Source organism: Myotis yumanensis, unplaced genomic scaffold, assembly GCF_028538775.1.
Source record: "Myotis yumanensis isolate MYYU_CA2020_CCGP unplaced genomic scaffold, mMyoYum1.0.hap1 SCAF_3, whole genome shotgun sequence".
Taxonomy (NCBI): Eukaryota; Metazoa; Chordata; class Mammalia; order Chiroptera; family Vespertilionidae; genus Myotis; species Myotis yumanensis.
Genome location: NW_027223754.1, coordinates 138276149 through 138290622, shown reverse-complemented (window position 1 = coordinate 138290622; position 14474 = coordinate 138276149). Strand labels below are relative to the sequence as shown.

Genomic DNA, 14474 nt, shown 5'->3' with positions numbered 1-14474 from the left:
TTAAGAGGACCACTTAAACTAGAAAGTTAAGAGTAGAAAATGAAGTATTAATTTGAAAATTACTGCAATAATCCAGGGAAAAGGTTACAGTTACTAAAACCAGGGTGGTAGCAGTGAAGTTAGTAAAGAGGTTAGATTTTGGGTTCTTCAATAAAACTGATAAAATTTGTTGTTAGTTTGGATGTAGGAGAAAAAGAGAAGTCAAGGATAAAGCAAAGGTTTTTAGACTGAGCAATTTGAAAACCTAAATTTTTAATATGAACAATTTAAAGTTTGAGATGTCCCAATAGAAATTTAATTGGAGATATCAAGTAGTCAGGTGGATATCTGAGTATGGAGAACAGAAAAGAGGTCAAGATGAGGCAAATGATTTAATCTATATATGTAAAAAGCCAGCGACCGTAACACCCCGATTGACCCACGGCCGCTCCTCCCAGCCAGCTCTGCCCCCCACACCAATTGGGGGTGGGGATGGCTGGCCTACTGCCCACAGCCCCTCCCCCAAGCCAGCCCGGCCTTTACCGGGCCCTGATCAGGGCAGGCTGGCTGGCCAACCTCCCACCATCTCCTCCTCCTGACAGGCCCGGCCCCAATCGGATCCCACCTGTGCACGAATTCATGCACTGGGCCTCTAGTATAAAATAATATGCCATGGGTACCTTAACTCAATGCTAAAATCTTAACTCAATTTCCCCAAGCCAAGCTTCTTGCTGTTTCTCTCTGTCTTTTTTTTTTTTTTATACTTTTATTGATTTGGGAGAGAGAGAGGATGGGAGAGGGCTAGAGATAGAAACATCTGTCAGCTGCCTCGTGCATACCCCCTATTGAGATTCCAAACCCACAACCCGGGCATGACCAGGAATCGAACCAGTGACTTCTTGGTTCATGGATCAACGCTCAATCACTGAGTCACACCGGCCAGGGCCTGCTATTTGTCTTGTATTTACTATGCTAGGTAACAATATTTGCCCAGCAACTTGGAAGACATCCTTAATCCATCCTTTTAATAAGCAGATTTTGAGTTGCCATCCTTCTTTATGGCCCCCTATCACCATTCTTAGCTCATATCTTATGTCTCACACTTTGACTACTAATACTGGCTTTTAACTCATTCAGCCTCAGTCCCTTCTGATTCATTCCCCACACCAATGTCACAATAGTTTTGCTGTACCAAAATATAATTATTTTGTCTCATTTTCTATTTAAGTTGCTCACCTCCTATAAGACAAAGCTAAAGTTCTTTGTAGCATACAAAGCCTCTTACAGCCTGGTCTCAATGCTTCCTTAGTCTCTAGTCTTTCTCTTCTATCATCACATAGTGTTGTAACCATCTAGATCTCTTCCTGGGTCCCTGAGTGCATTATGCTTGTGTGCTGTTGTACAAGCTTTATCCTCTACCTGGATTGTACCCTTCTCTCACTTGCTTAACAAATTACCATTTATCCAAGACATAGCTAAACTGCTAAAGCTCAACTCTTAAAAAATAGACCATAATTGAAAAAAATATTTTTAAATCCCAAGATTACACAAATACAGGTAAAGTCATCTTCAAACTAAAGATTGTAGTATCTCATTACCACATTTGAAAGAAACTTGCAATAGAGTTTACAAATAGATTTTATAAAAACAATCAATCGTTTTTATATATGTGTAAAGAACAAAGCCTATTATAATCTTTATTTTAAAAGTATCACCATTTCCATAATAAAGTAATTTTATATATTAAAAATTTCCTACCAAAAGATAATCAGCTCATCTTATTTAAGATGTCTTCTAATGTTATTCAGAAAAAAATGATAATGCTGCATTAAAACACATTAAGGATAACTTTTACTAAATGATTTTTCTCAGACTGATTTTTTCTTTTTTTTAAAAAAATTAAATCTTTATTGTTCAGATTATTACAGTTGTTCTTCTTCCCCTCCCCCCCATAGCTCCCCTCCACCCGGTTCCCACCCCCTCCTCCACCCTCACCCCCCCTCCGCCACTGTCCTCATCCATAGGTTCACGATTATTGTCCAGTCTCTTCCCGCATCCCCCACACCTTTCCCCCCCAAGAATAGTCAGTCCATTCCCTTTCTATGTCCCTGATTCTATTATAATCACCAGTTTATTCTGTTCATCAGATTATTTATTCACTTGATTTTTAGATTCATTTGTTGATAGATGTGTATTTGTTGTTCATAATTTGTATCTTTACTTTTTTCTTCTTCTTCCTCTTCTTAAAGGATACCTTTCAGAATTTCATATAATACTGGTTTGGTGGTGATGAACTCCTTTAGCTTTTTCTTATCTGTGAAGCTCTTTATCTGACCTTCAATTCTGAAGTAATCTTGGAATAAAGTAATCTTGGTTGTAGGTTCTTGGCATTCATCACTTTGAATATTTCTTGCCACTCCCTTCTGGCCTGCAAATTTTCTGTTGAGAAATCAGCTGACAGTCGTATGGGTACTCCCTTGTAGGTAACTGACTGTCTTTCTCTTGCTGCTTTTAAGATTCTCTCTTTGTCTTTTGCTCTTGGCATTTTAATGATGATGTGTCTTGGTGTGGTCCTCTTTGGATTCCTTTTGTTTGGGGTTCTCTGCGCTTCCTGGACTTGGAAGTCTATTTCTTTCACCAGGTAGGGGAAGTTTTCTGCCATTATTTCTTCAAATAGGTTTTCAATATCTTGCTCTCTCTCTTCTTCTGACACCCCTATAATTCGGATGTTGGTGAGCTTGAAGCTGTCCCAGAGGCTCCTTACTCTATCTTCGTATTTTTGGATTCTTTTTTCATTTTACTTTTCCGGTTGGGTGTTTTTTGCTTCTTCGTATTTCAAATCTTTGACTTGATTCTTGTGATTCTCTAGTCTGCTGTTGGAACTCTGCATAATATCCTTTATTTCAGTCAGTGTATGCTTAATTTCTAGTTGGTCCTTTTTCATAACCTCGAGGGTCTCACTAGATTTCTTGAGGGTCTCACTACGTTTATCGGCGGTCTCACCAGACTTTTTGAGGGTCTTACTAAATTTATCGGCAGTTTCCAGAAAATTCTTGAAAAACCTTAAAAGTGTGGTTTTGAACTCTATATCCAGTAGTTTGCTTTCCTCCATTTCTGTCATTTGTGACCTGTTTCTTTGTCTCCGCATTTTTTATGCTTCTCTGTGTTGATAGAGTGGCTTTCTGTGCTAGGTGTCCTATAGGGCCCAGTGGCTCAGCCTCCCCAATTACTGAGGTGGACACTCTTGGTGCACCCCTTTGTGAGCTTTCTGCACAGTCTTGTTGTAGTTAAGCCTTGATTGTTGTATGTAAAGCTGGGAGGAATTGACCTCCAGGCCAATTGGCTGTGAGAATCAGCTGTGTCTACAGTGGGAGAACTTCTGTGCTGAAGACACCCTTATGGGGAAAGACTTGCTTCAGTGGGGCTTTGGTGCTCACTGAGTCTGCCCCCTGAGTGTGTCCCTTATAAATCTGAGGAGTTGTAATCTGGATGGTCCCACTCTGACCACTGGGTACACTGGCTCTTGGATCTAAGGAGGTGCTAATTTAGCCTCTTCCTGAGGCTACCCAGCAGGAGCTACGAAGGGATCTGCAGATTCCCCTTCCTTGTTTGGAGTTTGGAGGTGCCCAAATGAGGCCCAGCTGTGAAGCAATGCAAGGTGCTGCGGGGCCTTGGGACTTCTCTTGGAAGTTCTGGGTCTGTCTGGCCCAGCTGCAGTTTGTTAGGTAATTTTCAGATTGCAAAGGGCCAGGGCATTCATATGCAAAAGCCTCTGCCGCAGCTTGGGTGGGGCGGGATCTCAGGGGATCAACAGGACGGAGCAAGCAGCTATGGCTGATCCTCAGTCCTGCCCTAAGGGGCCCCGCGTCTCAATGTCCCAGTAATTGCTGCAAGCACCTCCAAGAGAAAGCCGCCCTCGAGTTCCTAGTTCTGCCCGCTGCCAGACCGTCCAGTCTCTCCCCTCACCAGTCCGGGTCCCCAGAGACTTCCCGGAACTGGAGTTCAGAGCAGTCGGGTACTTGTGACTCCCGCCTGATTCAAAAAGAGGGCCATGTCCTCAGTTGCCAGCCCTTGTCGTGTGCGCCTCCGTACCTCTGCACTCCACCTCCGCAGCTCCTCTGAGTCTCAGTGTGCTTTTCTCTTTCCTTCTAGTTGTAGAATTTCCACTCAGCCAGCCTTCCTGTAGTTCTGGATGATGTCCGTTTTGTCTTTTAGTTGTATTTTTGAATCTGTTGTTGGAGGTAGCAATTTCCGGTGTTTACCTATGCTGCCATCTTGGTTTCCCCTCAGACTTATTTTTTTTCTAATGCTTTATTCTTTTACTATATATTTTAAAACAGGAACCTCTTTATTATCTTTATCCCTTTTTTGCCTTTACCATATCAAACATTCTGAGTTTTACATCTTTTACTATTCTAAATTTCTTCTGAAAAACAAACAAACAAAAAACACCTACTTATGTCTAGATTTATCTAATTTCACAGTTTATCTAATTACAAAAAATTACTTTTTTGCTTCCAAATAGTGCTTTTATATGAATTATATAAAAACAAAACAACTCAAGTTTAAAACTCAAGTATATGTAAAGGGAAAGTTCTTATGTTTAAGAAACTCCAATTAGCCCAGCTGGTGTGGCTCAGTGGTTGAGTGTCGACCCATTGAACCAGGAGGTCACTGTTCCATTCCCTTCCTGGTGAGGGCACATGCCTGGGTTGTAGGCTCGATCCCCAGTGTGTGGCATGTAGGAGGCAGCCAATCAATGATTCTCTCTCATCACTGATGTTTCTATCTCTCTCTCCCTTCCTCTCTCTGAAATCAATAAAAACAAAATTTTTAAAAAAAGAAACTCCAATTAGAAAAAACTTCTCTCATTCTTAAAATTAAAAAAAAAATACTGATTAGAGTTACAGACCCTGTTTATTAGTTCATTAACATTTTTTTAAAAAAACCTCATAGTATTATATATTACAACACTTGTTTTATAATTCTAGCGCTTTACCTAGTTAGTGACCTTCAGAAAGCTGTAAATTCTTTGAATATCAGTATAATGAGTTAAGAACAGATACTAAAACTAGACTGCTAAGTTTCAATCCCTGATCTGTCATTTATTTACACTTACTAGTTTTATTATATTGGGCGAGACATTTAAACTATGCTAATATTCAGTTTCTTTACTTGTAAGATAGGGGTAATGAAACTACCTATCCCATAGGGTTGCTGTGAGGATTAAATTAATTGATGTATGTGAAGTGCTGATCAGGAGTAAGCACCAAAGTGTTAACTACCATTATCAGATCTAAAAGTCTATGATTCTGCTTCTCTCTCTCTAGGTCATTTTTTTTTTTTTTTGGTTAATTCTCACCCAAGGATATTTTTCCATTGATTTTTTTTTTTTTTTTAGGGAGAGTGAAAACAATAGATATTAAAACGAAATTGTGTATATTATAAAGTGATTAGACTATTTAACATCTGTCATTATTATTGAAAAACATTAAATATTAGATTGAAATGTAGCCAAATCTCTTAGGTAAGAAAAAAAATAGAATTAAACTGTTTTTGGTCAGCCAAGAGATATAAAAATTAACTTGTGTCCCAGGAAAATTATATTAAAACTAGAGGCCTGGTGCACAAAAATTTGTACACTGGGGGAGGGTGGGGGGGGAGTCCCCGGCCTGGCCTGTGCCCTCTCGCAGTCTGGGACCCCTCGGGAGATAATGACCTGCTGGCTTAGGCCTGCTCCCGAGTGGCAGAGGGCAGGCCCAATCCCTAGGTGCAGCCCCTGGTCAGGCTCAGAGCAGGGCTGATTGGGGAGTTGGGGCGCTGCCCCCTGTCATGCACAGAGCAGGGCGGATCGGGAGGTTGCGATGCCACCCTCAGTCATGCTCAGGGTAGAGCCGATTGGGGGGTTGGGGCACCACCCCCTGTCACACTCAAGGCAGGGTCGATGGGGAGGTTGTGGCGCCACCCCCTGTCACTCATAGAGCAGGGCCAATCAGGGGGTTGGGTCACTGGCCCCTGTCACTCACAGAGCAGGGCCCATCAGGGGGGTTGGGGCTCCGTACCCTGTCACACACAGAGCAGGGTCGATCAGGGGGTGGGGAACTCCCCCCTGTCCCTCACAGAGCAGGGCTGATCAGGGGGTTGAGGAGCTCCCCCCTGTCACTCACAGAGTAGGGCCGATAGGGGAGCTGGGGCACCGCCCCCTGTCACACACAGAGCAGGGCGGATCAGGGGGTTGGGGTGCTGCACCCTGTCACACTCAGGGCAGGGGGGGTTGGTGCGCCGTACCCTGTCAAACACAGAACCGCAGGGCAATCAGGGGATTGGGGAGCTCCTCCCTATCAGGCACAGAGCAGGGCTGATCAGGGGGTTTGGGCGCTGCCCCCTGTCACGCTGATCCCAGTGCCGGGAGCCTCGCTGCTCCACTGATCCCGGTGCTGGGAGGCATATTACCCTTTTACTATATAGGATAGAGGCCTGGTGCACGGATGGGGGCCGGCTGGTTTGCCCTGAAGGGTGTCCCGGATCAGGGTGGGGGTCCCCACTGGGGTGCCTGGCCAGTCTGGCTGAGGGGCTGAGGGCTGTTTTCCGAAAGCGGGTGACTGAAGCTCCCAACCGCTCCTTTTTTTCTTTTTTTTATTCTGGGCCAGCTTTAGCTCTGAGGCCTCAGCTGCTGAAAACATCGATACAATGTTGCGGCTGGCTGGCTGACCCTGGCTGACTGACAGCCGGTTTCTGGGGTTTTGTTTAGCTTCTTATTTGCAACATAGTACATAGTTGCTTAGAGTTGCCCCTGAGAGGCCGGCAGCGGCAGGTGGGGAACGTTGGAGTCCGCAGTCACTGGAGCAAGCAAGCCTCCCTGCTCGCTTCAGTGCATGGCTGCCAGCCGCCATCATGGCTGACAGTTAATTTGCATAAGGATATGCTGATTAGCCAATGGGAAGGGTAGCGGTCGTACGCTAATTACCATGTTTCTCTTTTATTAGTGTAGATATAAACTAGAAATAGGTTTAGCTACTGTTCAATTATTACTACTTTTTAAAAATTTATATTTATTGATTGATTTTAGAGAGAGAGGGTTGAGGGAGATCAAGAAATAGATCAATTTGTTGTTCCACTTATGCATTCATTGGTTGATTCTTGTATGTGCCCTGACTGGGAATCAAACCTGCAATCTTGGCATAATGGGATGACGCTCTAACCAACTGAGCTACATGGCCAGGGCCAATCATTACTACTTTCAAAGGAAATTTACTTAAATATTAACTAGTTATTGATCAAATATATTATAATAAGAAATAAGAGCCAAAAAATGACTAAAGAATTTTAAAATATTAAATAATAACTTGCATACACAGATAAACAATTTGAGAAATATTATCACTACCAGAGATAATATTTAGGGTGCTCTTATCTTTTGGTTTCTTTGGAATATAGTTATGCTATATAAATTCATGTATTCCCATTATATAAAAAATAAACATCATTACGTTTTCCAGGAGACATTCTTAATATAGTCTGGGACAGTAATGAAGAGTGTGGGCTAAAAATATCTATCACACTCTTTGGGACTGAACAATAGCACCACTTCCTACCCATATGACTTTGGGCAAATCACTAAGTCTCAATTTCTCATCTGTAAAATAGGAATAATTGTAGTATTAACTCTTAAATTGCTGTGAGGCTGAAATGAAATGAAAAATGTACATAAAGCCCTTTGCTTAATGTCTGGCATATAACCAACATTTAATAAGAGTTAGCTACTATGGAGTAAAGACAGTCTCTTTAACAAATGGTGCTGGGAAAACTGGACAGACATATGCAAAAAGATGAAACTAGACCACCAACTGACACCATACACAAGAATAAATTCAAGGTGGATAAAAGACTTAAATGTAAGGCATGAAAACATAAAAATCTTACAGGAGAACATAGGCAGTAAAATCTCAGACATCTCACATAGCGATATATTCATAGATACATCTCTTAGGGCAGTGGTAGGCAAAGTGCGGCTTGCGAGCCACATGTGGCTCTTTGGCCCCTTGAGTGTGGCTCTTCCACAAAATACCACGTGAAGGTGCACACGTACAGTGCGATTGAAACTTCGTGGCCCATGCACAGAAGTCGGTTTTTGGCCTGGGCGAGTCTATTTTGAAGAAGTGGTGTTAGAAGAAGTGGGGGGTGTCTGTCGGTCAGTCGGGCAGGAGACGCGGCACAGGTGGGCTGCGGGATATGCAACGCGGTGGAGGCGCCAAATATCAACAGTATTTAAACTATATAGGTAGGTTAATAACAATGTACCTACCTATATAGTTTAAGTTTAAAAATTTTGGCTCTCAAAAGAAATTTCAATCGTTGTACTGTTGATATTTGGCTCTGCTGACTAATGAGTTTGCCGACCACTGTCCTAGGGCAAAGGAAACTAAGGAGAAAAGAAACAAATGGGAGTACATCAAAATAAAAAGCTTCTGCACAGCAAAAGAAACCACCATAAAATTAAAAAGGGAACCCACTGAATAGGAGAACATATTTGCCAATGATACACCTGGTAAGGAGTTAATTTCTAAAATATATAAAGTATTCATACAACTCAACAAAAAGACAAACAATTCAATTAAAAAATGGGCAGAAGACCTGAAGAGACATTTCTCCAAAGAGTACATACAAATGACCAAGAGACACAAGAAAAAAATGCTCCAAGTCACTAATCATCAGAGAAATGCAAATTGAAACCACAATAAGATATTACCTCACACCTGTCAGAAGGGCTATCATCAAAAAATCAACAAACAGCCCTAGCTGGTTTGGCTCAGTGGATAGAGTGTTGGCCTGCGGGCACTGAAGGGTCCCAGGTTTGATTCGGGTCTAGGGCACAAGCCTGGGTTGCGGGCTCGATCCCTAGTGGGGGGCGTGCAGGAGGCAGCTGATCAATGATTCTCTCTCATCATGGATATTTCTATCTCTCCCTCTCCTTTCCTCTCTGAAGTCAATAAAAATATATTTTAAAAAATCAACAAACAACAAGTGCTGATGAGGATGTGGAGAAAAAGGAACACTAATTTACTGCTGCTGATGGGAATGCAGATTGGTGCTGCCACTATGAAAAACAGTATGGAGTTTCCTCAAAAAATTAAAAATGGAACTTCCATTTGACCCAGCGATCCCTCTGGGAATATATCCTAAAAAACCGAAAACACCAATCAGAAAGAATATATGCACCCCTATGTTCATAGCAATGTTATTTACAATAGCTAAGATTTGGAAACAGCTCAATCGTCCATCAGTAGATGAATGGATAAAAAAGCTATAGGACACTTACATTATGGAATACTATACAACTGTAAAAAAAGATGGATACCTTACCCTTTGAGACAGCATGGATGGACCTGGAAAATATTATGCTAAGTGAAATAAGCCAAACTGAGAAAGACAAATATCACATGATCTCACTTATTTGTGGAGTCTAATGAACAAAATGAATTGACCAACAAAATAAGACCCGAAGCAGGGAGGCACGGAACAGATTGATTTGGGGTCGGGGGGATGAGAAGAGATAAAATAAAGAACTTATATGCATAGACCATGGACATGGGCAATAGGGTAGTGAAGACTTGAGGGGGAAGTATGGGCTGGGAGGAGGGGGGCAAAGGGTGGGAAACTGGGAGATATCTGTAATACTATCAACAATAAAAATATATTTAAAGTGTCAAACCCCCCCCACCCCCCCCAACACACACACACACAGAGTTAGCTACTATTATTAGTATTAGTTCTTCCCTTTTCAGTTCCAGGGTCATTCATCCACTCTTTCCCGGAATTCTCTCTCATGTATTATTCTCCCAGATTTACATTTTCTACTCTGACATTTCCAAGTCCCAACAGTACACCAGACACTGTCCTCTAGAAATGCTTTAGCCACCACAAACTCAGTATGTCCCAAAACAAACTCATAAATCTTTTGTTTCATCCCACATTTTCCCATATAAATTCGAGTCATCCCTTCTTACACTGGAAACTTCAGTAAGCAAATGATTTTTTTCTATCTCCACATTCAATTCTTCACCAAACTGTTTTAATTTTACCTTAATATTTTTCTCAAAACAGCCCTACTTTCCCATCATAAATATAATAATTTGGGCCCTTATCATCTGTAATATTTAAGAGCCTCCTTTACCCCCTACCCCCATTTTAATTCATTGCCATCAGCTTTATTACTAAAAATCAAATCCAATCAGGTTAATTTCTTGCTGGGTCTTTGTTGCATCTGTTTATGCCTACCAAATATATATCCCTCACCATCCAGCTCTAGCCCTATCTTTTTCGGGCTCACCTCCAGCTCTTACTAATTCCATCCTGACGTTCTATCTCCATTACAATTCTAATGAATTCTCCACATATGCTATATCTCCAATTCCTTTTCTTTGCATATGTTGGTAGCTCTGCCTGACAAGTCTTTTCTGTCCATTGCCTCCCTTCTCTGCCAAGCAAACTCTTTCTCAAATGTCACTGTTCTGAAACCTTTCCTGACTACTAGTTAGTCACAGCCTTTTCTGTTCTCCCACAACATTCTGTTTCTAGCTATATTTTACAAATAGCACACTGCACTGTGAAGCTCTTTTTATATATTTGCCACTGTGAAATTCTTAAGAACAAAGATTGCCTTTTTTTTCTTCTTCAATACCCAGCACTCAGAACATCTGCTGGCACATTAATCAATACTGAATGAATCATTACAATTAAAATCAGCATTGCTAACAGTTTCCCTTATATAAAAGGGAACCAAAGGTAAGAAGTTTTCAGTATATCTCCATACCTTTCTTAGTTCATAATAATTGCTAATATTAGACAGTATAAAAAGATTTCTTTTAACCAGTTTTCCAAGAAACTGTTAGATATCTGGGCACTCATCAGGGCAAGATGGCAGATAAGGTACCCTTCTTTTTAGCTTGTGATGTGTTATATACTTCCAGCTCTTCAAGTCTTGAAGATCCCATTACTCCAAAATGCCTGCCTAGAGCCTAGTTGTTAAAAGCTCTTCTGTGTACTTATTCAAGCTTCAGTTTAAGACAACTTTTTTTTTTTTTAATATATTTTATTGATTTTTTACAGAGAGGAAAGTAGAGAGATAGATGGTTAGAAACATCGATGGGAGAGAAACATCGATCAGCTGCCTCCTGCACATCTCCCACTGGGGATGTGCCCGCAACCCAGGTACATGCCCCTGACCGGAATCGAACCTGGGACCCTTCAGTCCGCAGGCCGACGCTCTATCCACTGAGCCAAACCGGTTTCGGCAAAGACAACTTTTCTAATGTGTGTCCTATTCTCTTCAGCCACTTGTTATAATGCCTCAATTCTATTTAGGCATTTAAATATTTTCTCAGTTTTAGTGCCTAAGATTTTTCTTTTTAAACAACCGAGTAGTCATTATGCATTTCCTTAATCCCAAGGAATAAAAATCTCTTTCCCAGGAACAACTGAGAAGTCATTAGGAATTCTCCTAATCCCAAGGAATAAAAATCTCTTTTCAAGGAACTGGTTTAGCTTCTATTCCTTTAACCCTATTTCCTGATGAATCACACTTCAGCAGCAGTCAACCCTCTAAACCAGTGGTTCTCAACCTTCCTAATGCCGCAACCTTAATACAGTTCCTCAGGCTGTGGTGACCCCCAACCATAAAATTATTTTCGTTGCTACTTCATAACTGTAATTTTGCTACTGTTATGAATCATAATGTAAATATCTGATATGCAGGATGTGTTTTCATTGTTACAAATTGAACATAATTAAAGCATAGTGATTAATCACAAAAACAATATGTAATTATATATGTGTTTTCCGATGGTCTTAGGCGACCCCTGTGAAAGGGTCGTTCGACCCCCAAAGGGGTTGCGACCCACAGGTTGAGAACCGCTGTTCTAAACCAATATTCATACCTTTTCTTTATCCTTTAACCTTAGTAAAACACATTTCTCTTCTGATAACACCCATTTAATCATTGCCACAATGACATATAGTGGGAATCACTATATATGATTTATATATATTTACAATTTTAATTGTAATAAAATACACAGAATGTAAAATTTGCCGTCTTCAATAACCATTTTGAAGTATATAGTTAAGTAGTGTTAAGTACATTTATATTGTTGTGTAAGCCAATTTCCTTATGTAATGTGGCTCACTGTTACTGCTGTGTCCTCATCTCCTTCCAGCTCCTTCCTTGTTCCGCCTGTTCCAGTCACACTGGTCTACTTGCTGCTTCTCTGAATACACCAGGTACCCTCCTATCTTTGCATTGGTTGTTCCCCCTGTCTGGAATGTTCTTTCCCCATTACCACATAATTCAGTCCTCACCTCATTCAGATTTTAGCTTAAATACCATCTTATCAGTGAGAACTTCTTGACTGCTTTATTTATATTTACAATGTGTCACATTCATCCTATGTACATCTTACCCTTTTTGCCTGTCTTATTTCTCTCCAAAGCTCTTAATAGCATATAATTTTATGCCCGATTCCACCACTTATGATACCTCTTTCAACTTAAATAATATTAAGATATAGAGCTGAGAAACATGTATTTTTCAAATAGAATCATACTGCACATTAGGTAAGCTGACTTCTCCCTCCAAATTATAATTGTCTTTCAATGCCAACAATAATTTTACTAAAAATGTATCATGTTCTTTCTAAAACAGTTGTAAATAATTATTTTCCATTTAGACTGCTTTTACACTACCTTGCCGATTAACTTCATTTTGAAGTAGCTCTTCCATTGCCTCCTCCTCAGCAATATCTAAAGGTGTGTCACCTTCACTGTTGACAGCTCCTACATGTGCTCCATGACCAATCAAAAACCTGTAAAATCAAAGGTAAGATGGTTAAGCAATGCTATTGAAATAAGACTAAATACATAACAATGAGGAAAACTATGTAAGAGCAGCCATAAAAACCAAGAATAGGGCCCTAGCCAGTGTGGCAGGCTCAATTTCTGGTAGGGGGCATGAGGAGGCAACTGAAAGATGTCTGTCTGTCTATCTATCTATCATCTCCCTTCCTCGCTTCTAAAAATCAATAACATATCTTAACGCGCCAAAAAGCCAAAAAGCAGGATATGTATTAAGTTCTAAAAAACTACAGTAGAGCATATCTTCTTTTTTTTATATTTCCTAATTTTTCTATAATGTACATACATTGTATAAAAAAATGCTGATTTTAGAGAGGAAAAGAGAGAGAGAGAGAGAGAGAGAGAGAGAGAGAGAGAGAGACTGAATGGTTGCCTCCCATATGCACCCAGACTGGAGAGTAAACCTGCAACCTAGGCATATGCCGTGACCATTGACCGGCAACCCTTTTGGTATATGGTCTGACACTTCAACCAACTGAGCCACTGGTAATAATTAGAAAGTCTTACATAGGATCATTTCAAACTGTCTCCACTAAGGTTTTTCATTATCTCCATACTGACTGGTTTCCTAACTGATCTCCATGCTCCCAGTCTCGTGCCATAAGCAATAGTTCTTAACTTGGGGTCCATGGACGGAATTCAAAAGACCATTTCACTGACACAGATATCTTAAAATATTATTTATGCTCACCACTATTTTGAAATTAAAATAGTCATTAGACCACCATTAGACCTTTTTATTTATTATGTTACTAAAGAAGCACATATGTAATTATACCACAAATGTGTTTTTTAATACTTTGATAAATGAAATCCAATATAACTGGTTTTCACTGTAGTTTGTATTTTATGCACCAAAGCACAATCCTGAGAAAGTATCCACAGGACTCATCAAACCTGCCAAAAGGGATCCAGATACAAAGGTTCTCAATCACTTTCATGTGTTAACTGCACATCTCCTAGAATCTATGTAACACTAGAGGCCCGATGCACGAAAATTCATGCAAGAGTAGGCCTTCCTTCCCCCAGCTGCTGGCACCGGCTTCCCTCCGGCAGGTACCCAGGACCCGAGCTGGCTTTCCTCCGGCCCCGGCTTCATCAGGAAGGATGTCCGGAATGACGTCCGGAAGATATCTGGTCTAATTAGCATATTACCCTTTTATTATTATAAATAACCAATGTCAATTCCCAACTAAAACATTTTTGAATGGTTGTACCATCAGTAGGAGAAACACACATGACCCTCAATAATCTAGTTTTATATTCTTTTCAGCCTCATTCCTCTTCTTTCCTGTATCACACTTTAAGCTCCAACAATATGGAACTGCTTGTAGTTCCAGGTTAAACCATGCTCTTTTGGCATCCCTGATTTTCCTTTTCTATATGTAAAGAATGGGCAGTTTTTCCCTATGTCCATAAACAACTGAACTTGTGTTTTTTTTTTTTTCTTTTTGACTGACTACATAAAAAGTCCACAGAGTTAAAAAGAAAAAGGAAAGACCTTCCTTAAACCTCTTTTTCTACTATCATGATCTCTTCCCAGAGAAAAACACTACTAACAGCATGGCAAATATCTTTCTAGTACC

At 40.6% G+C, this 14474-nt stretch overlaps 1 protein-coding gene across 8 annotated transcripts in view; it reads right to left on the bottom strand.

Annotated features, from left to right (window-relative positions):
- Nucleotides 1-14474, bottom strand: part of PPP1R12A (protein phosphatase 1 regulatory subunit 12A) — a 149076-nt gene that overhangs the window by 66727 nt on the left and 67875 nt on the right. For all 8 annotated transcript variants that reach the window (XM_070409663.1, XM_070409668.1, XM_070409664.1 and 5 more), the window contains exon 3: nt 12721-12839. In XM_070409663.1, coding sequence (XP_070265764.1) covers nt 12721-12839 — 119 coding nt within the window. The remainder of the gene's footprint in view (nt 1-12720; nt 12840-14474) is intronic.